The 27,985-nt window shown below is 36.7% G+C and overlaps 1 protein-coding gene across 1 annotated transcript; it reads left to right on the forward strand.

Annotated features, from left to right (window-relative positions):
- Nucleotides 1-38: 38 nt before the first annotated feature.
- Nucleotides 39-27,700, forward strand: POLR1F (RNA polymerase I subunit F). Its single transcript, XM_006211714.4, has 4 exons — nt 39-341; nt 5,085-5,226; nt 23,594-23,802; nt 25,047-27,700. Exons 1-4 carry the CDS (start codon nt 88-90, stop codon nt 25,447-25,449), a joined length of 1,008 nt encoding a protein of 335 aa, XP_006211776.3. The 5' UTR covers nt 39-87; the 3' UTR covers nt 25,450-27,700.
- Nucleotides 27,701-27,985: the final 285 nt, after the last annotated feature.

Here is a 27,985-nt window from a genome sequence, read left to right on the forward strand (position 1 = left end):
GATGGATGACGTAGAAATCGGGCGTCGGGAGATAGGCGGTTGTTGAATGCGTCACTAGTGCGCGCCGTAGGAAGCCTGACAAGCCGCATGGCTGCGGGTTGCTCAGAGGCTCCACGGCCGAAGGCGGCCTCAGAAGGGCCGGTGGTGGGGCCGGCCGGCGTCTTGCCTTGCCTAGAACTGCCGACCTACGCTACCGCTTGTGCGCTCGTGAACAGCCGCTACTCTTGCCTGGTGGCGGGGCCGCACCGAAGACACATCGCACTGTCCCCGCGCTACCTTAACAGGAAACGCACCGGTATCCGAGAACAACTGGATGCGGAACTGCTGCGCTATTCCGAGAGGTATGAGTCTCTTAGGATTTTCTTTCGCCGAGCGGAGAACACCGTAACGTTGCTTACCGCTCCTTCGTTGGGGCACGGGAGGGTCCCCAGGTGTACGTACTAATGGCGCAGCAGAAAAGCGGCTAGTGGGAAACGTGCACCGGCCGTGAGCTTAGCCCGGAGGCATTCTGGAGTCGCTACCACCTTGAGGGGCCAGTTTCTTCCCTGGTCAAGATTTGTACGGGGTCCCTTTCGTTAGCAAGAAAGAAAACGTTAAGATGACTCGAACTGTGTCGGTGTAAGGAGTAAAGAAGCGCGCTCCAGAACCGGGGTTTAAGGGTAAGAAGAGACCTGGGGCTGGAGACCGGTTGGGCCTCTTTATGTTTTCTCATTTGACAGTGAAAGTTTGGAATGCAGTACTTCAGAAGATTCTCTTTCACTCTATAGAAAATTATACTCGAAGCATTAGTACAGTCGTTTATTTGTAAACCACGAAAGGCGGCTTTTGTTGAATGTTTTGTCTCTGGTACTTTCCCTGGGTTCTTTTCTCTTGGACCTGATCAGGGATGAGAGAAATACTTTGTTTTTTATTTTTGAGAGCCTCTTTGTTGCTTTTGAACGTGAAAAAAAAAACCCTGATGCATTTAAAGATATTTAAGATATTCGAAAATAACTTAAACTCTCAGAATTACAATGGTGGAGGACCAGGGGGAGGGGGCAGATATGCTTTAATAGTCCTCTAGACTACTTGCCTGGAAAGCAGGGGTTCTAAAACTAGGGTAAATGGATTCTCTGGGGGTTCGTTATTGCCCCTCAGGAATTTAGTGAATCCATGGAAATTGCAGGAATTTTCTTTGTCACTTTTCTTAAACCAAATATCCAAAGTTTTCAATACTGTTTTTCAAAACTTCTTTTTTTCCCAATAGTGAATCACTGCGATTATTGCACGTAATACACAACACAGGTTAGTCAGAGTAGAGGGAAGGGGAGGGTGGTAACGACCCACTCTCAGGAGAAGTTTGGGAAGAAGGCGTCTCAGCACGAGCAGTGGTCTCTGGTCTAGCAACGAGTCTGGCTACAAGCATGAGTGGGAAGTCACCCTCTGTTCCCACAGGGCCTTGGGCAGCAACCCTGGAACAGCTCTCAGCTGTGTGGAGCCGGGGCCTCCGGTGAAAGCCTTCAAGTCACTGGACTCAGTGGTCTCATTTTAAGGAGTCTGCCAGAAGGGAGTGAGGGCCAGAACGTTCAGGTGGGGAAGATTAACAGGTCTTTTTCTTCATTTGCTCTCCCTTTTTTGAGCTCAAAGGTTATTTGAGAGCTTTCTCTCTCCTTGTAGTCAGGATACTTTGACCAGATAATTTTAAGTACTATATAATCAGAGTAAGGTTTACATAGGGGAAAGAAAGACATTGGGTGCTGCTGGAGAGAAGGGCAGTGGATTAAAGATGGGCTGGAGGACAATTCAGAGAGGATGGCCATTTTGCTCTTCCCTTCCTGTCTTTGCCAGGTGTTTTGGGTTTTTGTTGTTTTGTGTACTTAAGCAGGGAGCCGGGCTCGCACTTCATCCTCTCAGTGCTCTCCTCTGAAACTTGGCACACTTTTGAGACGGTGGTACCGTGATGTCTGGGACGTAATCACATTTGCAGTTTAAGAAACAGCACTTGTTAGCACTAGATGATGGTTTAAGGAGGGTGAGACAAATAAATATGGAGAACAATTAAGAGATTGTTATAACTGTTCAAGAGAAAAATGATTAGAGAGGATAGATTTGGGAGATTTAAGGATATGCAAGGTGGTCATAAAATCTGGAAACAGAGGCAAATGTTTGATCCTGTAACTGATTAATACATCCATTTCAGACTAGGGGAATAGGAGCCATTCCACCAGAGATGAGGAGCTGATTGAATGATGATCATTTCTATAACTGAAATGGATATTGTGGCCATGTGGCCCAGATCATACCCTGAGCAGATATGGACTCCCCACCCTACCTCCCATTACTTCTGAGGTGTGCTAAAAACTCCAGTTTATTCTGTGCATATCAAACACTATACTTTGAACTATGCATTACTAGTGAGGGATAAAACACTGAACATACCAAGAACTGTAATACTGATCAACCATTTTTCATATATAGTTTTATGTTTCCAGATTTGGGGGCCATTCTGTAGAATCAGAAGGACATGCTACTCTTTGTTTAAGATGAGGAAAAGAGAAGAATTGAGAGTGGCTTTCATATTAGTTACTAGGTTATCTCAACAGCATCCTCTGACGGATTGTCCACCTTTTCCCTCAGTGACAGAATTTTTTAAAAGATCATCCTGTTTCAGTTTTGGAAAGTCTGCTTAAAGAAAGTAAGCAGTTTTCTAAAATCACGTAAGTTATATCTCTGAGAAGTTATTAAGGAACAAAAAAATCTTAGCTCTTTTGTAAATGACAGCTCTTGAGTTATTTGAAGGTGGCAATTATATTCCCTCCTAGCAGTTCCAGAAAAGTAACTGTGCAATCTAAGCGTCCCTGAATTTAATTGTTCTCTAAATATCTTAAGTGATATTGCCCACCACCTTGCCCTGAAACCTATTTAGGATGGTTTCAGAAAAACAAAAGAGGAAGAGATACAATGTTGTGTCTGTCGTTGTCTACCTGATAATTTTTAGTAAGTTATATGCTGTGAGTTGCTTTCCCAAGTTTGCTAGGTTTACACAAATCCTTTTGGGGTTAGGCTTTATGGTCACATTCCCTAGTCAGCAGATTTGAACCCTATAGAACCCAGGGCTTCCTATTATAAGAAGTATTTTGCAGTACTGCCTTTACTATCATTGAAAACTCTCTTCACTGTACTGAAATGAAATGCAAAGATAACAACCTATCTACACAATTGAAAAAAATTCATATAGCGCTCTAATACAATATAGTAAAATATGTTTCAGTGTGATAATGCTCAAGCATGACTAACTGGGAAGAATAAAGTAGTAGATGCCTCTTGCACCTATACCTAGAATCATTGTGAACATATCCGTTGCAGATGTAGATTGATGCAGAAGTTTTGAGTTGACAACTCACATAACACAGTGTCTACAGTGGTGAAATCCTATTCTAAAATAATGAGCAGTTCTCAGTATAGTTCCACACAAAACAATCTACTCTTGAATTTACATATTAGCAATATTCCTGGAAATTTTAGTTTATATTGAAAGCATGCAAAGATGACTTTATATTTATATATAAATGTGTACATACATATTTAAGTTAGATAATGTGACCCATTGTTTATAAATATTTATGAAATGAAGTTTGTCCTCTCATTTAAATCATGTAGAGCTAGGAACATTTTTCATGGCAGAGTATCTCCCATCCCTGGACTTTGCCCATGAGACAACTATGATTAGTTCTGCAAACTCCCAAATGCCTCCTAGGGGACAACATTCCCCCTACTTGAGAGTCACTCTCTAATTTTTGATTAGGGGAAACAAAGTCTTGATTTTCTTTTCCTTTTTTTAAAATTTTGTTTTATTGAGTTATAGTCAGTTTACAATGTTGTGTCAATTTCCGGTGTAGAGCACAATGTTTCAGTCATACATGAATATGCATATATTCATTTTCACATTCTTTTTCACCATGAGCTACTTAATTTTGTTTTTATTATTGCGGTTACTTTTTTTTTTTGCCATCCCACCTTGCTCTGTTTTCTGGGCCCCAAATACTGTCTTAGTGATGGTATGGTTCCTGTTGAAGAAAACCACATGCAAAAATTAGCAGTTCAAAAGAGTGCTTTCTGGAATAAGGTTTCCTAATTTGGTAGTTAATAAAGTTCCTTTCTAGTGGCTCCTGTCTGTTTTACTTTAACAACTGCTACTAGGGATAAATTCTCTCTCATTCTGTGTGACTCATTTTAGAAGTTAATAGAGTTCAACAAAAATGTTCTCTGCTCTGAAGGGACTTAAGAGTCCTGTCTGGAATCCAAACTTAAACAGGGATCAGATAAATAAGAGCAGTGATAATACTTTGCATAGAATCCTATAGGAGTAGAGGAGGAGTGATTTCAGCCTTGCCTGGGGGAGTCGGGACGTTTTCTAGAACAAGTGGCTATGGCAGGGAAGCCACCAGCTCAGTATCCTTAGCATTTGTAATTTTTTAAGAATTTGGAAATGACATTTGGAAATACTTGCCTCTTAATCCTGACAGTCAACATATGTTATCTAAAGTGTCAGTCAGTTCTAAAGAAATTGTATAGCTGTATTTCTTAATATTTTTTTTAATAAGACAGTTGCAGTTTGGAGACATTTCTCCATTAAGTCATTGACTTTAATATTCAGGGGCTTCTTCAGCTTTGACCCAAATACTTTTCTTGCTATATACCACCTAGTATAGAAATTTGATAATGATGGATAATACCAAAATTGGCTTGAGTCAGTAATACAGAAATAGACTTTTTTTTTTTTTTGCCAAGTCTCATTTTTTCTTTAACTCTAGTGTGACTAGAATTCAAATGAGTAGCAATTAAGGAAGAATCAACTTACTGCTGTTGCATAATTGGACATTTTGTTTCTGGATATCTATCTTGAATAATTGTTTTTAAGTTAGTCATTATGTTGTAACCCTTTGATGAAATTACTATTATGTTTTTGCTGTGGGTGATTACGTTAGGAGATGTATACTTTTGACTCCGAATATCTAATCAGTATGATAAAGGCCTAGTTTAAAAGAGGATTAAAAAATACCATTTTCTTCTCTCTCTCTCTCTCTCCCTTTTTAATTTTACAGCCTTTTAGGTGTACCCATTGCTTATGATAATATCAAAGTAGTGGGTGAACTAGGAGATATTTATGATGATCAAGGACACATTCATCTTAACATTGAAGCAGATTTTGTTATTTTCTGCCCTGAACCAGGGCAAAAGCTTATGGTATGTATCTTTCTTCCTTAGCTTTCTTTGTAGAGTTATTTAATTATGTAATTTGGAAATTTTTAAGAACTATACACCCTGGGATTCACATGGATTACTATTGTAGGTAACTAAAAATCATTTTTAAAGAAAAAATGAAAATTATTTTCTATCAGTTCAATCTGGGTAAGTTTTGTTTTGTTTTTTAATTGAAGTATAGTCATTTTCTGGAGTACAATAGTGATTTAGTTATATATATATGTATATGTACATGTATATGTGTGTTGTTTTTCAGATTCTTTTCCATTATGTGTTATTATAAGATATTGAATATTGTTACCTGTGCTATACAGTAGCTCCTTGTTGTTGATCTGTTTTGTATATGGTAGTAGGTAGCTGTTAATCCCAAACTCCTAATTAATCCCTCCTTGCCTTCCTCTTTGGTAACCAGAAGTTTGTAAATTCATTTGTATTTTTTTTAAGATTCCTCATATAAGCAATATGATATTTGTCTTTCTCTAACTTCTCTTATTATGATAATCTCTAGGTCCCTCCATTTTGCTGAAAATGGCATTATTTCTTTTTAATGGCTAAATAATATTCCATGTGTGAGTGGAATACATCACACAACACAATACACACACAGACTTCTTCCTTCTCTCTTTGTCTGTCAGTGGACATTTATGTTGCTTCCATGTCTTGGCTGTTGTAAATAGTGCTGCTATGAACATTGGGCTAGATGTATCTTTTCTAATTAGAGTTTTTGTCTTTTCCACCTATTTGCCCAAGGGTGGGATTGCTGGATCTTGTGCTAAGTCTGGTTTTAGTTTTTAAGGATCCTCCATACTGTTTTCCATAGTGGCTGCACCAATTTACATTCCTACCAACAGAGTAGGAGGGTTCACTTTTCTCTACACCCTCTCCAGCATTTATTATTTGTAGACATCTTGATGATGGCTATTTTGACCAGTGTGAGATGATACTTCACTGTAGTTTTGATTTGCATTTTTCTGATAATTAGCAGTGTTGAGCATCTTTTCCTGTGGCTGTTGGTCACCTATATGTCTTCGTTAGAGAAATGTCTATGTAGGTCTTTTGCCCATTTTTTAATCCTTTTTTTTTTTTTTAATGTTGGGCTGTGTGAGCTGTTGGTATATTTTGGAAGTTAAGCCCTCATCGGTTGCATTATTTGCAAATATTTTCTCCCATTCCATAGGTTGTCTTTTGGCTTTGTTTATGGTTTCTTTTGCTGTGCAAAAGCTTTTATGTTTAGTTAGGTCCCATTTGTTTATTTTTGCTTTTGTTTCTGTTACCCTGGGAGACAGATCCAAAATCTGTTGCTGGGATTATGTCAAAAAGAGTGTTCTGTCTATGTTTTCCTCTAGTTTTACAGTATCCAGTCTTACATTTAGGTCTGTAATCCATTTAGAGTTTATTATTGTAAATGGTTTTAGAGAATGTTCTAATTTCATTTACATTTTGCTGTCCAGTTTTCCCAGCACCACTTATTGAAGAGACTGTCTTTTCTCCATTGTATATTCTTACCTCCTTTTCTGTAGACTAATTGACGACAAGTGTGTAAGTTTATTTTGGTGCTTTTTATTCTCTTCTATTGATCTGTGTGTTTGTTTTTGTGCCAGTACCATACTGTTTAGATTACTGTAGCTATTCTTTTTGATGCAATGGTAAACGGAATTGTTTTATTAATTTCTTATATTTTGTTGTTGGTGTATAAAAACGCAACACATGTTTGTATATTAATTTTGTATCCTGAATCTTTACCAAATTTATTGATGAGTTCTAGTGACTTTCTGGTGACAACGTTAGGATTTTCTATGTATAGTAACATGTCATCTGCAAAGAGTGACAGTTTTACTTCCTTTTCAGTTTGGATTAAAAATTTTTTTTTCTTTGATTGCTGTGGCTAGGACTTCCAAAACTGTGTTGAATAAAGTGGTGAGAGGGGACATTCTTGTCTTGTTCCTGATCTTAGAATTCTTTCAGTTTTCACCATTGGGTATGATGTTAGCTGTGAGTTTGTCATATAAGGCCATTATCATGTTGGGAATGTTCCCTCTGTGCCCAGTTTCTGAAAAGTTTTTACCATAAATGGATATTGAATTTTATCAAAAACTTTTCCTGCATCTACTGAAATGATCAGATGGTTTTTATTCAATTTGCTGATGTGGTGTATTACGTAGATTAATTTGTGGATATTGAAAAATCCTTGTACCTCAAGGATAAATCCCACTTGATTATGGTATATGATCCTTTTAATGTATTGTTGGATTCGGTTTGCTAGTATTTTGTTGATAATTTTTGCATCTATGTTCACCAGTGATACTGGCCTGTAATTTTCTCTTTTTGTGATATCTTTGGTTTTGGTATCCGGGTGATGGTGGCCTCATGCAGTGAATTTAGAAGTGTAATTTTTTGGTATAGTTTCAGGGTAGGTGTTAACTCTTCCCCAAATGTTTGGTAGAATTCACCTCTGAAGTCATCTGGTCCTAGACTTTCGTTTGTTGGGATTTTTTAAAAATTGATTCAATTTCAGTAGTGGTAATTGGTCTATTCATGTTTTCTGTTTCTTCCTGGTTCAATCTTGGGAGATTGTGCCTTTCTAAGAATTTGTCCATTTCTTCTAGGTTGTCCATTTTACTGATGTGTAATCACTCATAGTGATTTCTTATAATCTGTGGTATTTCTGTGGTGTTGGTTGTAACTACTTTTTCATTTCTGATTTTATTGACTTGGGCCCTCTCCCTTTTTTTCTTAATGAGTCTGGCTAAAGGTTTATTAGTTTTGTTTACCTTTTCAAAGAGAGCCAGCTTTTATTTTCATTGATCTTTTTTATTGTTTTCTTTTTAGTCTCTATTTCATTTATTTCTCCTCTGATGTTGATTTTTTTTCTTTCCTGCTACTAACTGTAGGTTTTGTTTGTTCTTATTTCTTTAGTGGCTGTAGGTGTAAGATTAGGTTTTTTTATTTGAGATTTTTCTTGTTTCCCAAGGTAAGCTTGTGTTACTGTACATTACCTCTTAGACTTGCTTTTACTGAGTTCTGTAGGTTTTGGATCGTTCTGTTTTCGTTTTCATTTGACTAGGTATTTTTTGATTTTTGTCTTTATTTTTTTCTGTGATTCATTAGTTGTTTAGTAGCATGCCATTTAGCCTCTACGTGTTTGTGTTTTTTTTCTTGTAGTTGGATTTCTAGTCTCATAATGTGGTTGGAAAAAATGCTTGATTTAATTTCAATTTTCTTAAATTTACTGAGGTTTGCTTTTTGGCCCAGCATGTGCTCTATCCTGGATCATGTTCCATGTGCACTTGAAAAGAATGTATATTCTGCTGCTTTCCTATGTAATCAATTAATCAGTTAAATATCAATTAAGTCCATTTGGTCTAATGTGTTATTTAAGTTCTGTATTTCCTTGTTATTTTTCTGTCTGGATCATCTATCCATTGACGTAAGTGGGTTGTTATACTACCCTATTGTTACTGTCAATTTTTCCTTTTATGTCTGTTAATACTTGTTTTATATATTGAGGTGCTCCTATATTGGGTGCACCTATATTTAGAATTGTTATGTCTTCTTCTTGGATAGATCCCTTGATTGTTATGTAGTTTCTGTCTTTGTCTCTTGTAACAGTCTTTATTTTAAAGTCTATTTAGCATGATTCAACTATTCTCTGGCTTTTGATTTCTAATTCCATGGAATACCTTTTTCCATTCCCTTACTTACATTCTATATGTGAGACTAGATATGAAGTGAGTCTCTTGTAGCATATATATATGGGTCTTGTTTTTGTATCCATTCAGCCAGTCTGTTTTTTGGTTGGAGCATTTAGTCTATTTACATGTAACGTAATTGTGTATGTTGTTATTGCCATTTTATAAATAGTTTTGGATTTGTTTTTATAAATTTTTTTTTTGTTCTCTCCTCCTGTGATTTGATGATATCTTTAGTGCTATGTTTGGATCCCGCCCCCCCCCCCTTTTTTTTTCTGTGAATACCTAGTTTAGATTTTTGGTCTGCAGTTAACATGAGGTTTTTCTTTAGCAGTCTATATACGAATGTGATTGTTTTAAATTGCTGATCTCATACTTTCAAATGCGCTTTAAATATCCTGCATTTGTATTCTCTCACAATTACTGTCTTTGATATCATAATTTACATTTAATTGTTTTGTATATCCCTGAACTGCTCATTGTCGATACAAGTGATTGTACTGCTTTTGTCTTTTAACCTCCCTACTGGTTTTGTATGTGAATGATTTCCTGCCTTTTCTGTAAGTTTGCCCTTACTGGTGTGATTTTATATTTTGAAATTTTCTTTCTTTTTTTGTTTGATTTGCAATGTTGTGTTAGTTTCTGGTGTGCATCAAAGTGATTTAGTTTTTTATATATGTATATATACATGTATGTGTGTGTTCTTTTTCAGATTCTTTTTCATTATGTTATTAGAAGATATTTAATATAGTTCCCTGTGCTATACAGTAGGTCCTTGTTTGTCTGTTCTATATATTGTAGTATGTAGCTGTTAATCCCAAACTCATAATTTATTCCTCCCTCCCCCTTCCTTTTTAGTAATCATAAATTTCTTTCCTACATCTGTTTTGTAAAAGTTGACTTGTATCATTTTTTTAGATTCCATATAAGTAATATGATAATTGTTCTCTGTCTGACTTACTTCAGTTACTATAATCAATAGGTCCATCCATGTTGCTGAAAATATCATTATTTCGTTCTTGTTTGTGTCTGAGTAATATTCCATTGTACATGTATACCACATCTTCCTTATCCATTCATCTGTTGATGGACATTTATGTTGCTTCTATGTTTCAGTTATTGTAAGTGGTGCCACTGTGAATATAAGGCTGCATATATCTTTTTGAATTAGTTTCTGTCTTTTTTGGATATTTGCCCAAGAATGGTGTTGCTGGATCATGTGGTAAATCTGTTTTTAGTTTTTACAGAACCTCCATACTGCTCTCCATAGTGGCTGCAGCAATTTATATTCCCACCAACAGTGTAGGAGAGTTCCCTTTTTCTCCACACGTTCTCCAGCATTTACTATTTGTAGATATTTTCATGATAGCCATTCTGACTGGTGTGAGGTAATACCTCATTGTACTTTTGATTTGCATTTCTCTGATAATTAGTGATACTGAGCATCTTTTCATGTACCTGTTGGCCGTCTGGATGTTTTCTTTAGAGAAATGCCTGTTTAGTTCTTCTACCCATTTTTTGATGGGCTTTTTTTCTTTAATTTTTTAAAATTTATTTTTATTTGGAGGGGGCAGGTAATTAGGCCTAGTTATTATTTTTAGTGGAAGTACTGAGAATTGAACCCAGGACCTTGTGCATGCCAAGCACACACTCTACCTCTGAGCCATACCCTCCTCCCCAACTTGGTCTTTTTGAGTTTTTTTTTGATGTTAAGCTGTATGAGCTGTTTGTATGTCTTGGAAATTAATACTCTGTTGGTCACATTGTTTGCACATTATTTTCTCCCATTCTGTAGGTTGTCTTTTGGTGTTGTTTATGGTTTCTTTTGCTGTGCAAAATCTTATAGGTTTGATTAGGTCCCATTTATTTTATTTTTATTTCTGTTGCCATGGGAGACTGACCTAGGAAAACATTGCTGTGGTCTATGTCAGAGAATGTTTTGCTTATGTTCTCTTCTAAGAGTTTTATACTGTCATGTTTTATATTTAAGTCTTTAAGCTATTTTTATTTTTGTATTGTGGGAGTATTCTAATGTCATTAATTTACATGCAGCTGTCCAGCTTTCTCAGCACCACTTGCTGAAGAGACTGTCTTTTCTCCATTGTATATTCTTGCCTCCTTTGTCGTAGATTAAATGACCATAAGTGCTTCATTTCTTTCTGGACTTTCTTTCCTGTTCCGTTGATCTGTGTGTGTTTTTGTGGCAGTACCATAGTGTTTTGAATACTGTAGCTTTATAGTTTAGCCTGAAGTCAGGGAGTGTGATTCCTCCAGCTCCATTCTTCTTTCTCAAGATTGTTTTGACAGTCCTGAGTCTTTTATGATTTCATATTAATTTTAGGATTATTTTCTGCTTCTTTGAAAATTGTCATGTGTTTTAGAGAAGTATCACATTAAGTCTGTAGATTACTTTGCATAGGATAGCCAGTTTGACAATAACAGTTTTTCTAATCCAGGAACCATGGAATGTCTTTTCATTTCTTTAAATAATCTTCAGTTTCGTTTTAGTGTTTTTATTTCCCGCTATATAAGTCTTTTACCTCCTTCAGGTTTATTCCTAAGTATTTTATTTTATTTATATAATTTTTTTTTTTTTTACTTTTCTGACATTCATTTTTTGTTGTAAAGAAATGCAAGATTCTGTAGGTTAATCTTGTATGCCACTACCTTACTGAATTCATTTATCAGTTCTGGTAGTTTTTTTGTGGAGTCTTTAGGATTTTCTATAAATAGTGTCATATCATCTACATATAATGATAGTTTTACCCCTTCCCTTCCAACTTGGATACCTCTTACTTCTTTTTCTTGTCAGATTGCTGTGGCTAGGATTTTCAAAACTATGTTGAATGGAAGTGGTGAAGGTGGATATTCTTTGTCTTGTTCCAGGTTTTAGTGGGAAGGCTTTCAGCTTTTCACCATTGAGTACTGTGATGGCTGTGGGTTTGTCATAAATAGATTTTATTATGTTGAGATACAGTCCCACTGTACCCACTTTGGTAGGAGTTTTTAATCATAATTGGATGTTGAATTTTATCAACTGCTTTTCCTGCATCTATTGAGATGATCATATAGTGTTTGTCTTTTCTTTTGTTGATGTGGTGTATCACATTGATTGACTTGTATATGATGAACCATCTTTGTCACCCTGGGATGAATCCAATTTGATCATGGCATATGATCATTTTTATTTGTTGTATATTTGGTTTGCTAATGTTTTGTTGAGAGTTATGCATTTGTATTCATCAAAGATACTGCCTGTAATTATCCTTTTCAGTAGTGTGTTTGTCTGGTTTTAGTATTGGATGATGGTAGCTTTATGAAGTGAGTTTGAAAGTGTTCCCTTCTCTTGTTCCTTTCCTAAGAGTTTGAGAAGGATTGGTATAAATTATTCTTTGTATGTTTCCTAGTGCAGCCATTCAGTACTAGACTTTCATTTACAGGGATATCATTATTACAGGTTCAATTTCACTTCTGCTGGTGTGTTCAAATTACATATTCTTCCTGAGTTTTGGAGGGCTATATATTTCTAGAAACTTGTCCATTTCTTCTAAATTGTCCAATTTGTTGGTATATAATTGTTCATAGTATTCTTTTATGGTCTTTTGTATTTTTTGTGGTATCAGTTGTCATTTCTCCTCTTTGAGTTTTTGCTTTGTTTATTTTCATCTTCTCTGTTTTCTTCTTGGTGAGCCTGGCCACAGGTTTTGTCAAGTTTACTCCTTTAGAAAACCAGCTCTTTTTTTTTTTTAATTGATTTTTGATTGATTTTTTTCCTATTTTTTAAATCTCTTTTATTTACTTCCTCTCTAATACGTTATTTTCTCCCTTCTGTTGACGTATAGATTTTGTTTGTTCCTTTTATAATTCTTTTAGGTGGTAGGTTTGTTCATTTGAGTTTTGTGTGTGTGTTTTTTTTTTTTTTTAAAGGCCTGTATCACTCTGAACTTCCCTCTTTGGACTGCTGTTGCTGCATCCCCTTAGATGTTGTGTGATTGTGTTTTCATTATCATTTGTCTGTCTAAAAGTATTTTTTAATTTCCTCTTTGAGTTCATAGTTGACCCATTGGTTTTTTTTAGTAGCATGTTTTTTTTAGTCTTTGTATAGTCATCTTTTCTCTCATTTCTAGTTGACTTCTCATTTCATATCATTGTAGTCAGAAAAGATGGTTGAAATAATTTCTGCTCTCTTCAATTAGTTGAGGCTTGTTTTTTGTCCTACTGTGGTGATCTATCCTAGAGAATGTACCATGTACACTTAAAAGATTGTATATACTGGTTTTTATGAATGTAACATCCTCAAAATATCAAATCTAACTGGTATCATTTAGAATCTGAAGCCTTATTGATTTACTGTTTCGAAAGTCTGTCCATTGATGTAAAATGTTAAAGTCTCCTAGTATTATTCCCATCAATTTCTTCCTTTATGTCAGTATTTGTTTTATGAATTTACATTCTTCTATATTGGGTGTATATATGTTAATGAGTACACTATCCTCTTTCTTGTATTAATCTTTTTATCATTATAGAATGTCCTTCTTTATCTGTCTTTATATCCTTTGTTTTAAAGTCTATTATGTCTGATATGAGTATTGCTACCCCTGCTTTCTTTGACATTTCTGTTTGAATGAAGTATCTTTTTCCACCCCCTCACTTTCCGTCTGTGTCTTTCACAAGTGGGTCTCTTGTAGGCAACAATATTGTTGGCATTTGTTTTATCATTCACTCTGCTACTGTACATCTTTTGATTGGAGCCTTTAGTCCATTGACATTTAAGGTAATTATTGACAAATGTGTATTTATTACCATTTTAAACTTTTTTACCAGTTGACTTTCTATTTCTTCTTTGTTGTTTTCTTTTTCTTTCTCTTATAACTTTTGTGGTTTGATGGCTTTCTTTTATATTGTGCTGGAGTTCTCTTTTTTGTTTTTATGCATCTATTGTATGGATTTGATTTGCGGTTACGCTGGTTTTCAAGTATGTTCACCATTACTATACCTACTTCCTTTAGAGTGGTAGTCAGACAAGCTCAAAATAATCTACATTTTTTTACTCCCCTCTATATTTTATATTTTGATGTCTTCTTACATTCTCATGTTTATGCTTTTGCTGTTCATTGTAGTTATTGTTCCTTTCACAAAATTTTTTTGATTTTGACTTTTTTAATCTATGCATTGGCTTTAAGTGATAAACTTTCCAGTTGTCCTTTCTCTGATAAATTTCTAATCTTTCCTTCCATTGTTCATGATAATCTTGCTGAGTAGAGTATCTTAGGTTGCCAGATTTTCCCTTTCAGGACTTCGAATATATCTTTCCAGTCCCTGCTTGGCTGCTACATATCTGTAGATATATTAGCTCATAGCCTTATTAGGGTTCCCTCTGACTCTTTTTATCTTGCTGCCTTTAGTATCTACTTTTTTAATCTTTAACTTTTGCCGTTTTAGTTATAATTTGTCTTGGTGTGGGTCTTTTGGGTTCGTCTTGTTTGAAACACACTGTGCTTCTTCTTCATGGATATCTGAGTCCTTTAGGTTTCAGAAGTTTTCTGCCATAATTTCTTCAAATATATTTTTGACCCCCATCTTTCCTTATTCTCCTTCTGAGATCCCTGTTACGGGTTGGCTCAGTTTATTTTATCCCATAGGTCTTGTATATTGCTTTCTTTTATTGGTATTTTTTTGGTATATATATATTTTTATTGAAGTATATTCAGTTTACAATGTTGTGTCAGTTTCTGGTGTATAGAATAATGCTTCAGTCATACATGAACATACATTTATTTGTTTTCATATTTTTGTCACCATAAATTACTACAAGATACTGAATATAGTTCTCTGTACTATACAGTATAAACTTGTTTATCTATTTTATATATATTAGTATCTGCAAATCTCAAACTCCCAATATATCCTTTCCCATCCCCTTCCCTTCCTGGTAACCATAAGTTTGTTTTCTATGTCTGAGTCTGTTTCTGTTTTGTGAATAAGTTTGTCTTTTTTTTCTTTTTTAGATTCCACATATAAATGGTATCATACAGTATTTTTCTTTCTCTTCTGGGTTACTTCACTTAGAATAAAGATCTCCATGTCCATCTATGTTGCTACAAATGCCTTTTTATTTTTTATGGCTAGATAGTATTCCATTGTGTAAATATGCCACAGCTTCTTTATCCCTTCATCTGTCAGTAGATATTTAGTTTGTTTCCATGTCTTGGCTATTGTAATAGTGCTGCTGTGAACACTGGGGGGTGCATGTGTCTTTTTAAATTAAGGCTCCATCTGGATATATACCCTGGAGTGGGATTGCTGGATCATGTGGTAAGTCTACTTTTAGTCTTCTGAGGAATCTCCATACTGTTTTCCATAACAGCTCCACCAAACTACATTCCCACCAACAGTGTAGGAGGGCTCCCTTTTCTCCACAGCCTCTCCAGCATTTATTGTTTTTGGACTTGTGAGTGATGGCCATTCTGACTGGTATGAGGTGATACCTCATTGTAGTTTTGATTTGCATTTCTCTGATAATTAGTGATATTGAGCATTTTTTCATGTGTCTTTTGATCATTTATATGTCTTCCTTGGAAAATTGCTTGTTTAGGTCTTCTGTCCATTTTTGGATTGGGCTGTTTATTTTCTTCTTATTGAGTCGTATGAGCTGCTTATATATTCTGGAGATCAAGCCTTTGTCGGTTTCATTTGCAAAAATTTTTTCCCATTACATAGGTTGCCTTTTTGTTTTACTTCTGGTTTCCTTTGCTGTGCAGAAGCTTGTAAGTTTCATTAGGTCCCATTTATTTATTCTTGCTTTTAGTTCTTCTAGGAGAAAATTTTTCAGATGTATGTCAGATTATGTTTTGCCTATGTTTTCCTCTAGGAGGTTTATTGTATCTTGTCTTATGTTTAAGTCTTTGATCCATTTTGAGTTGATTTTTGTGTATGGTGTAAGGGAGTGTTCTAGCTTCATTGTTTTACATGTTGCTGTCCAGTTTTCCCAACACCATTTGCTGAAGAGACTGTCTTTACTCCATTGTATATTGTTGCCTCCTTTGTCGAAGATTAGTTGACCAAAAGTTTGTGGGTTCATTTCTGGGCTCTCTATTCTGTTCCATTGGTCTATATGTCTGTTTTTGTACCAATGCCATGCTGTCTTGATGACTGTAGCTCTATAGTATTGTCTGAAGTCTGGGAGAGTTGTTCCTCCAGGCTCTTTCTTTCTCTTCAGTAATGCTTTGGCAATTCTAGGTCTTTGATGGTTCCATATAAATTTTATTATGATTTGTTCTAGTTCTGTGAAATATGTCCTGGGTAATTTGATGGGGATTGCATTAAATCTGTAGATTGCCTTGGGCAGTGTGACCATTTTAATATTGATTCTTCCAATCCAAGAGCATGGAATATCTTTCCATTTTTTTAAGTCTTTAATTTCCTTCACCAATGGTTTATAGTTTTCTGTGTATAATTCTTTCACCTCCTTGGTTATATTTATTCCCAGATATTTTATTACTTTGGGTGTTATTTTTAAGGGGATTGTTTCTTTACTTTCTTTTTCTGTTGATTCATCGTTAGTGTAAAGAAATGCAACTGATTTTTGAATGTTAGTCTTGTAACCTGCTACCTTGCTGAATTCTTCGATCATCTCTAGTAGTTTCTGTGTGCACCTTTTAGGGTTTTCTATATATAGTAACATGTCATCGGCATATAGTGACACTTTTACCTCTTCTTTTCCAATTTGGATCTCTCTTATTTCTCTCTCTTGCCTGATTGCTGTGGCTAGGACTTCCAGGACTATGTTGAATAGGAGTGGTGATAGTGGGCATCCTTGTCTTGTCCCAGATTTTAGTGGGAAGCTTTTGAGTTTTTCACCGTTGAGTACTATGCTGGCTGTACGTTTGTCATATATAGCTTTTATGACGTTGAGATATGTTCCCTCTAAACCCACTTTGGCGAGAGTTTTTATCATAAATTGGTGTTGAATTTTATCAAATGCTTTTTCTGCATCTGTTGAGATGATCATGTGGTTTTTGTCCTTTCTCTTGTTGATGTGATAAATTACATTGATTTTGCGTATGTTGAACCACCCTTGTGTTCCTGGGATGAACCCCACTTGGTCATGATATATAATCTTTTTTATGTGTTGTTGGATTCTATTTGCTAACATTTTGGTGAGGATTTTGGCGTCTATGTTCATCAGTGATATTGGCCTATAATTCTCTTTTTTGGTAGTGTCTTTGCCTGGTTTTGGTATCAGGGTGATGATGGCTTCATAGAATGAGTTTGGCAGTATTCCCTCCTTTTCAATCATCTGGAAGAGTTTGAGGAGGACTGGTATGAGTTCTTCTCTGTATGTTTGGTAGAATTCCCCGTTGAAGCCGTCCGGTCCTGGACTTTTATTTGTAGGGAGATTTTTTTATTGCTAATTCAATTTCATTTCTAGTGATCGGTTTGTTCAAGTGGTCAGTTTCTTCTTGATTCAGTCTTGGTGGACAGTATGTTTCCAGAAACTTGTCCATCTCCTATAGGTTATCCAGTTTGGTTCCATGTAGTTTTTCATAATATTCTCGTATGATATTCTGTATTTCTATTTTATTTGTTGTAATTTGTCCATTTTCCTTTCTTATTTTGCTAATTTGTGCTTTCTCTTCTTTCTTCTTTGTGAGTTTGGCCAGATGTTTGTCGATTCTGTCAACCATTCTACTTGTCTCTTTATAGCTTCAGTTTCATTTTTGACATATTTTATATCTCTAAACACTATCTCTTTTAGTTCCTTCAGCACTTCGATCACTCCTTTTTTAAAATCTTGATCTCCAGTAGGCTATCGATGTCTATTTCGTTGATCGTTCTTTCAGGGGATTTGTCTTGTTCTTTTAATTGGGAATGGTTTCTCTGCTTCTTCATCTTGCTCATACCTCTCTGGCACTGTGGTTTATGGAGTATCAGTTATCAATTGTGGTCCTTAAGGAGTTTATCTATCTAATGCCTATGTAGGAATAAGACTTAGGAAAAAAGGAAAAAGAGGAGAAAGAATTTTAAAAGAAGGGAGAAAAAAAGGTTTGAAAACAGTGTATAGTAAATAATAGAAGAGCAAGTTGAAGCAGAATAGCAATTGGGTTGAGACGTCCTTTTAAAACCTTTTAAAAAAGGAGAAAAGATGAAAAGATGTATTTGAAACCTGTGTACAATCAATAACAGGACATCAAAACCCAAGAGAAATAAAAATGAATTAAGAAGTAAAAATTAAGAGGGTAATAGAAAATAGAACAGGTAAAAACAGATTTGAAAAAAAAGGGTTAGGGTCAGTGTTCTCCTGGAGACTGTGTGATTTTAATGTGAAGTCTTTCTGTCTTCCTCCTGGTTTGGAAGCTCAGCTTGCTGTTTCCAGAGGCCCTGCATTGGTGCCCTCGTCTGTGCTGCTCCCAGTGCCTGTCGGCAAGCAGATCGCACTCCTTCCCAACACTGGGTCAGGTGCAGCTCTCCTTTGCTGTGGGCGGGCGGGTCACTGCCCCTCCCGATGCCGCTGTCAGATGTTGCAGACTGGCCAGGCAGGAGGGCGGGTCGCACCTCCTCCCAGCACTGTGGTCAGGGGTTGCGTTCCTGCCCGAAAGGCGGGGGGGGGGGGGGCGCCCTCTGTCTCCGCCGCCAGTCGCTCCGCTGCTCTGTGTCGCTGGGCGCTCCGCCTCGGGTTGGCGCTCCGCATGTGGGCTCAAGGAAGACAGAGGAACAGCCTTGTCCCTGCTCCTTGTTTGTCTTGGCAGAGCAAGTTCTCTGAGGGACCAGGATGGAAGGGTCCTGTCTGCCTTGGGCTGTAGACAAGTCTCGTCTGGACTTTGAGGCTGCTAAGCCCTTAGGTGCGGAGGTAGGTTTTGTCCCCGCCCCTGCCTGGGCGCTAAGCACCAGAGGATATGGTGGCTGTGCCTGAGCCCCGCCTGCCTTTTGCCAAAACTTTATGCGGGTTTTCAGAGATGGAGGTATGCACCCTTCCCCCCAGGGCACATCAACCTTGCTGTTTTATGGAGGGCCCAGGTTGTTCTGCCCTGTGCACCACAGCCGCGGCGCGCAGCCCCCTGCAGTCCCCTGGGGCTGCCTCTGTGCAGCCGCCCCCGTCCTCCGCTTGGCTTGGGCAGCCTGGCCCTGCCCCCAGCTGCCGGCCCGCGTCTTGGGCTGGGTGTTGCAGGTACCCTCTGTGCCCATTTAACTTAGTTCTGTCAGTCAAGGGCTGGTCTGTACAGATCCGAGCCTTGGAGACTCCCCCTCCATCCCGCTGGCCTCTCAGTTGGAAAGGGGAGACCCAGCGAATGAGCGCCAGTTCTCCTTTGCCACTCCCTCCCTGCGGGACCCCTCCCGCTCTGCTTTGTCTTTTCTTTCTTTTTTCCTTGTCTCCTACCAGATTCTTGGCATCTCTATCTTTTGAAGAGGGCGATGTTCTGTCGGAGTTTTGCAGGTGCTCTGGTTGGCTGAGTGGGTCTGTGGATGTGAGTCTTGGTGCATTTGTGGGAGAGGGTCCTTCTACTCCACCATCTTCTCTCTTCCCCCACTCCCTGTAATTTCTAGTTCTTATTACAGTGATATTCATTTCTATCAATAGCTTTTCTTAACTTCTTCACTATTTCCCTTAGGTCTTTTTTGAATTTGGAAACTAGTAGAATGGAGAGATGTTTCATTAATTGTTCTTTCCGAGATTTCTCTTGTTCTTTTAATTGGGAGTGGTTCCTCTGCTTCTTCGTTTTACTTTATTTCTTGGACTCTATGGATTCAGGAGAAACATCTACTCTGGTCTTGAAGGGCTTTTTTATGTGGGAGTGTCCCCGTGTAGCCTGTGTGAGTCTAACATTTTTGTGCAAAGGCTGTTTTTATTATGGGTCTTTGCCACATCTTTCTTCAGCGTGCTGGGATGGGCGTGTGATTGGTATTGTAGTGACCAGAGCCTGTACCAGGTGTTGAGAGGGATCTCCTCTGCTCTGTGGTTGTCACAGCCCAGCTGGGGGCCAGGGTCTGCTCCCCAGTTGTTGGAGTAGAAGCCTCCAAGTCTGTTCCTGAGCTGCCAGTGTGAGGTTGAAGGGAGCACTTCCTCCAGGAATGGAGCCAGTGAGTATTCCTGTGCATTGAGTGCACAGTGCAGTGAGTGCAGGGACTCTGCACTAGAAAGTGCACTCTGGTGTTGCCTGTTTTGTGCATTCACAAAGTACACTGTTGTTGGCCTTGACCTCGGCCCTACCTCTGCTGTGGGAATGCTGGCAGTCAGCCCAGATCTCTCTCTGTTGTTGTGTTCGAAAAGCCCTGGTTGCGGCTCAGACCACACTGCAGCCCATTCAGGCTGTCACATGCTACCAACAACAGTCTTCTCACCAGGTCTGTCCTTTGAAGCCCAAGTTCCAGCACCCAGCCCCTGCACACACCAGCAGATGCATGACTCAGGCTGGGGAGTGTAAGGAGGTGGCCAGGACTCTTTGCTGGTCTTTCTCTGTTCTGCCTGCTGCAAGCTAGTTGCTACATTCTCTGAGGCTCTGAAGCTCCCTTTCTGTCCTGGCTGATCTTCCAGCCTTGAAGGGAGCTCCCAGGGTGAGGAAATTTCCTCTTTCACAGCTTCCTCCAAGGTGCACAGGTCTAGTTCCAATTCCTTTTCTTGTTTGTTGTCTCCTTTTGTCCAACCTGGTTACATGGTGATCTTTCTTGTAGCTTTGATTATATGAGATCTTCTGCTAACATCAGTAGGTGGTATTCTGTGAGTTTTTCCACATGTAGATATATTTTTGATGTATCTGTGGCATGAGATGAGCTGTGTCCTACTGTCTTGATTCTCTCCCTCTCATTTCATAATTTTCTTGCTCTAGTTGTGGCCTTTTCTTTTTCACCAGAGAACTTCCTTTAACATTTGTTGTAAAGCTGATTGGGTGTTGCTGATTAAATTATTTTAGCGTTTGCTTGTCTGTAAAGCTTTTGATTGCTATGTCAAATATGAATGAGAGCCTTTCTGAATAGAGTTCTTGGTTGTAGGCTTTTCCCTTTCATCACTTTCATCATAAACGTGCATAGAAATAACATTCAAATTGTATAGGAAGTGTGAAATGAAAACTTAAATTATTCCTTTTACTCTACCCCTTTAATAAGATCCAGTCCTCAAATACATTTGAGCCATTTTTTTAATTTGTATTTAATTAACACAATATAATCTTCATACAATAAAATGAGATTTAATCTACGTGCAGCAAAATGCACAGATATGGTATGCAGTTCAGTGAATTTTGGCAAGCGCATATACATACAGCATTCTGTCTCCTTAGAAGTGATCCTCATGTCCTTTCCTGGTCAATCCTCTCTCTATGCTAGGTACAACCATTATTACGATTTCAGTATCATAAATTAATTTTGCTCGTTCTATAATTCTGTGGTAGTGCAGTTTTTCATTATACACTGTTACCATCTGGCGCCTTTTACTTAGCGTATTTTTGAGTTCCATACATGGTATTATGTATATTGGTAATTTTTGCCTTGTAATTGTTGGTCATATTCAGTTCTATGACTATATTATGGTTTGATTATCCATCTTCATCAGTGGACATTTGGGTTTCTAATCAGGAACTATTATGAATAAAGCTCTTGTGAACATATATTTTCATTTCTCCTAAGTGAAAACTAGAAGCAGTACTGCTAGGTCACAGGGTAAATGTGTGTTTAACTTTGTGGAAAACTGTTAGCTAATTTCTCTTTTTAATACTTAACAAGTTGCTCTGCATCTTTGCCAACATCTGGTGTACCAGTCTGTTGATTTTACTGATGGGCATATGGTTGTTTTTCATTATGGTTTTAATTTGTATTTTTCTCAATAGTCCTTTTTCCTGTGTTTCAGTCAGAAGGGCCTGTTCAAGTAGTTTGTCCCCTTTTAACTGGGTGTTAGTGTTGTTATTGAAGTATAATAATTCTTTTTACAGTTACAATACAAATCCTTTTCAGTTAAATGTCAATATTTTTTTCCCAGTCTGTATCTTTTAATGGTATCATTGGATAAACAGAAGCTTTTAAATTTGATGCAGTGCAGTGTGTCATATTGTACTTCTGTGGTTATTGCTTACTGGATCCTAAGAAACTTGCGTACCCCTCAGTTTTTAAGATACTTATTTAAAATTCCAGAATTTTTATAGTTCTAGCTTTCTGTTTAGGTCTGTGATCAATCTTAGTTTTTTGTGCGTAGTGTGAGGTAGGCCCTTGAGGTCCATTTTCTTGTCCATATTCATTGTTCTAAACCCATACTTTGAAAAGACTTTTCCCACTGAGTATGTTTTTAATTGCTAAAGTTTATCTTTGTGACAATTTTAGACATACAGAAAAATTAAGTGGAAAGTAGTGTTTTTATATACCTCACTTCACTTCCCCACAAAAAAATCACATACATACACTGTTTTTCCATTTATTGACACATACATACAAATTTACATTTGTTACAGTTGAGCCAATTGATACATTGTTTAGAGTTTACTCTTTGCACAGTCTGTGGGTTTTAACGTATAAAGACATGTATCCAACATTACAGTATCCTATGGAAAAATTGGTCACTGCTCTAAAAATCCTGTGTTCTACCTATTCATCACTTCCTCCCTTCCCTGGAAACCATGGCAACTACTGTGTTTTTGTTTTTTGTCTCCATAGTTTTATCTTTTCCAGAATGTCATATATTGAAATCATACAGTATGTAACCTTTTCAGATTGTTTTCTTTCCCTCAGCAATATGTTTTTAAGGTTCTTCCATATCTTTTCATGGCTTGGTAGCTTGTTTATTTTTATTGCTGAATAATATTCCATTGTATAGATATACCAGGTTGTTCAGACCATCCAGCAGATAACGTTGGAGACTCCAGATTCCTGATAATGACAAAGAAGTTTTAGTATGTCACATGTAGGAGTTGCTGACATTAAACAGCATTGTATACATGCTAGTATTTATAGTTCTATAATTCAAAATATGTGATTTAAAAAAATTTTTCAGATTTTCATTGATACACCTTACATGTTGATTCCTAGGGGAAGAATGGAAAACTAAGGTTCTTGGAAATTTTCATTTTAAACTTAACACCATATAACACATACTTACATTTTAGTTTTAAAGCTTCTAATAATATTGTAGTTTAGTCAAAATAGCCATGCTCAAGATTTACATATAAAGGTAAGCTGTTCTTTAATAGGACTGCTTCCATTATGCTAAGTCTAATTATTAAAGAATGCTCTTTAAGTGTTGAAATTCAGACTTTATAGAAAAAAAAAAGTGAATCCTAGTTACAAAAAGCATATGCTTCTTGCCTTGAGGTCTCTTCACATGTAGGTCATATCAGAGTATTTGCTCCTTGGTTTCAATATGGTTATAGAGTAACCCCCTTCCCAGGGAATCCTCCAGTGGCTGCTAAGGTAGGGGTCTTGGGTTTTCTTTTTTTAGCTAGGGAGAGGGAACAAGGTAGTTGTTTATCCAGTTAGTCAATTGATATGCAATTCTTATTTAATAAGGTGTGAGGTTTTTAAAATCTTAGTATTCTTAGTGATGTTTTAATGGTAGGTTTTGAGAGAAACTTTTTCTAAAGTAAATTATTTCATTATTTTGGTATTTTCTCTTTGAGTTTGATTCACCTTTTAACTCTGGCTCTCTTCTTGATGAAACATTCTTTTTTCCTTCTTCTCAGGGTACAGTTAATAAAGTATCTTCCAGCCACATTGGCTGTTTGGTACATGGGTGCTTCAATGCCTCCATCCCTAAACCTGAGCAGATGGCACCTGAGCAGTGGCAGACTCTGGAGATAAACGTGGGTGATGAACTTGAATTTGAAGTATTTCGTTTAGATTCAGACGCTGCTGGAGTATTCTGCATTCGGGGAAAACTAAGTATCACTAGGTCAGTTCCTAGACACACTATTATCATTTTGATAATCATTTTTACTTAATTCTGAATTTAGGGAACATAAGTCCCTCTTTTAAAAATAATTTAATTAGTCCATTTGTACTTCAAACTATAAAGTCAGTGTAAGTAGGAATCGTCTAAGTGTAATAATGACAGTGCATTAAATACTCTAAAGCTCTACATTTAGCTAACTGCTATGTATTTTAATAACTTACTTCTTCTGAGTATTGTTTGTTTATTTTTTAGAAAGTTGATCCCTGAGCTTGAAACTAACAGCTGAGTCATTTTGCATAACTATTAGTCTGCTTTTATTTTTATACAGTTGAAACAAAAACAGTTTGGTCACTGTCACTGGACCAGGTAGATCATTTAATTTCTGTATTTTTCTGGTCTGAAATTCTTCTAAGGATTTCTGATCTTAAGCCTAGATTCATGGGAGCCAAGTTTAATGGCAGGGTAGGAAAAAAAACTCTTGGAGTACTTCCTGTGTTAACAACTTTTTCCAGATTCTGCCTTGTTAAGTAACAAGAGTATGGGTTAAAGTTCTAGAGCAACTGTCCAGTAGAACTTTCTGTGATGATAGAAATGTGCCATATTTGTGCAATATAGTAGCCTCACTATGGCGCAATTAAAATGAACTGAATTTTTAAAGTTATCTTACTGAAATAAATTAAAAAAGTTACACATGGCTAGTGTTACTGTATTGGACTGCGCTTCTATAGAGAGAGGGCTACTACATTGATCCTTGTTTTTATTTTAGTGATACAAAATAATTAACTTTGAACTAATACTGCTTCAGCATTGGTTAAGAACAATGTACTATTACTTAAAACAAGAATTAAGATAATAGACAAGGAATGCCATTACTTTGATAAATACCAGAAGTATATTTTTCTCTATCGAATGTTAGCGGTTTGACTAATAAGCCTGGGTGTGGTGATCTTTGGTTCAGAAAACACTGAACATTAAACTAAAATTTAGAAGCCATACTTTGACAAAATTTATGTCATTTTTGTGTGTAACAGTGGGAGAAGTACTTGGGAAACAAAGTTTAACATTTCCAAGACATTTCAGTGTGCTGAGGGCTAATAGGGTAGAATATTTGAAACTTATGAGTTATATCATCTTGTACCACTGTCATTATTTAGAAAATTAATAGCACATTGGAATATTCTTGATCTTATTTTTTTAAATTTTTGCTTAATGTTCTGCAAATGTTTTAAATTGTTAATTCATAGTTTACAAACCAAGCGCTCTGCAGTTTCTGAAGAAGTAACAGAAACTGGCACTGAAGAAGCTGTTGAAAAACCTCCAAAGAAGAAAAAGAAAAAGAAGGAAGACCCAGAACCATATGAAGTGGAAGGTGGTACCACAGAGCTAGCAGATTTTGCAGATGTTACCATGGAGAGAGACATGCAGATGAATAACAATGTGAATGGCCTCCTGGAGGAAAAGCCAAAGAAGAAAAAGAAGAAGAAAAAGCACCAGGAAGATCAGGACCAGGACCCTCTTTTCCAAGGCAGTGACTCCAGTGGTTACCAAAGCGACCGTAAAAAGAAAAAAAAGAAAAGAAAGCACAATGAGGAGGCTGAATTTACACCACTTTTGGAACATGTACCTAAGAAGAAAAGGGAAAAGTAATTTTCTCTAGTGCATTTTAAATATGATTTGGTTTTTAAAAGAGTGATTTACATACAATAGATGACTAAATGTTTAAATTATATGAAATTTTTATATTCCAGTAGTTTGCAAAACAGGAAACATTTGATTAGGAGTTGAGTTTTTGGTGCTAAAATTATAAAACTGATCATTTGGGAAATACCAGTATTAAAAGTACCATTTTATTGTATACAGAATAAAAGCAAGAGCTCTTTCATAAATGATTGCTAAGTAAAATGATTTCTACAGGCTCAAGGCTAGCAGGACTTGATCATACAGTGTTAGTTCACGTCATAACGAATGTATTTTGAACTTGGGTTTTTGTTTTTTTAAACAGGTTTAGCATTTAGTTGTGGCATTACATGCCTATTTTATTTTACTTTGTTTAAAATTCAAGGCGTTTACCAGTTTTAGGATTTCTTTTTTCATGGCTGCTACAGTAGTTCTCTCGTGGAACTTAGAATGGTTTGCCAGAGGGTTTCTGAAGTTTCCAGAGCTTATAAGAACCTTGCCACTACTGACTGTGGTAGGAAACAATATTCACTATTTTTTCCTTCTAGGTGCATGTGTTTTCCTTTTTCTCTAAGAGGCTGATGGAGAGGCTGTTCTCTTATACTTGTTCATTTGTGCCTCAACCACTCTGCTTTTGTTGTGTTGGAGGAGGAGAGTCTGACGAAGACAGGATAAGTATGATACTTACTAGTGGAGAATTTCCCAATTTTTAATAATTGAGTTAAGCTACTAGAAACTGTTATGAAGAGAAAATGGCTGTTCACTGCTTTCAGTAAGAAAATGTGGAATATCTTAACTATTGGAAAACAATGAAATGACAAGCTGGCTCAGGCTGATATTCAGTGAGAGGTCATGTTCATCCATTTAACAGATATTCGATCAACTACTATGTGTAAACACATTCTACTAAGGTCCAGGGTATAATGGAAAACAAGGTACAGGTCGTTCCTTCCCTAATGGAATGTCATTGGAGAAACAGATTGCACAAACAGAATATAAGTAAAAAAATTAGTAATTACAGTAAGTGCTGTAAAGAAAAAAGATTATCTACTTACTGTTAGTTGTGTTAGAATCTGTAAACAGATGAATGAATATTCCATGTGGCATCCATTTTTATTGCCATTTATCTAGTATCAGACATAGTACTGGTCTTAAATTCTGCTAGTAGTATATCTTGATGCACATCTATGATGACAGAATATAGAATTTGGAGAGTGGCTGTCAGTCACAGTGTCTGTTTACAAGCAGATATACAAGACAATAGACATGTGCAGGCCAGTTGGTCTTTACATATAATTTAGTTTCATTTGGCTATTTAGCCCTTGAAATGTGGCTAAGTCCAAATTGAGATATGGTATCAGTATAAAATACATCAGACTGAAGATGTACAAAGAATGAATGTAAAAATATCTCAATTTTTGTATATTGGTGAGAGAATATTTTTGGCATAGAGGGGTAAATAAAATGTTAAAAATTAATTCAGCTTTTTTTTTCCTTTTTTTTTTTTTTTCCTTCAAGTTTCATATGAGGCCCACATTATCTTTTGGACAGCACTGGTTTAAAGGAAGGATGACTTGAAAAAGATTTTAGAACAAGCTATATTATATTCTCAGAGTTTAAGATAGTGCCATAACCAGAAAATGTTTTATAAAAATTTAAAATTTGAATAATTATAATCACATCTGACTTATGAAAAATTAATTTTCGTCAAACAGTTCTAAATCTCTCCTGGTAAATACCGAGGAAGCTTTCAAATTAATGCTCTTCTTTGAAAAATACATTGCAGTTCAGCAAAATAAGCAAATTCCCACATGTTACTTTTATTTTGCTTCAGTTGCTGCTTCTGTCAATCATACTGTATTTTAAAATAATTTGCATCTTTGAAGAAAGAAGCATGCTGAACTTGAAATTAGATTTATTCATGGTTTTTCATAATGTCAGTAGCTTTGAAAAGGCAGATCTGGTCTTTTGCCTTGCCTAGAATACAGTGACTTGTTTTTACCTGGTACAGAAACTTCTAATGATGTTATCTTCCATATATTTTTCAACAACATTTCTCACATGCTGTGCTAATCTAGGTTTTTCCTTTTCTATCTATCTCAGAATTTGCTCATTAAAATCCTCTAGCCTAGACCCCTTAACTTCTCTTCAGTTCATATTATTCATCAACTTTGCAAAGCACCTGATTAATCATTGGAAATAAACTGATGTTTGAAACGTTTTTTTGTTTTCAAAGCAGTTAAAGTTTTGTCTGTGAGATACACAGCAGAGTGTAACTCAGTGGTAAGTATGAAAGGTGTGAACCAAGTGTGGAAACAGCTGAGTAATTCCAGTCTTGCACACTGAGGCAGGGAGTAATGCTTAAGCTGGTTGCTGGACCAGCAGCATTCTGATGTATGGAGAAGGGCAGGAGGCGTGGCATTCCATGGGGAGAGCTAGCAGAGGCCTGAGAAGTATCTAATGCAGCAAACCTCACTCTACCTTCTACATAAGGTTTTCCAGGCTA

The sequence above is a fragment of the Vicugna pacos genome, chromosome 7 (genome assembly GCF_048564905.1).
Source record: "Vicugna pacos chromosome 7, VicPac4, whole genome shotgun sequence".
Classification (NCBI taxonomy): Eukaryota; Metazoa; Chordata; class Mammalia; order Artiodactyla; family Camelidae; genus Vicugna; species Vicugna pacos.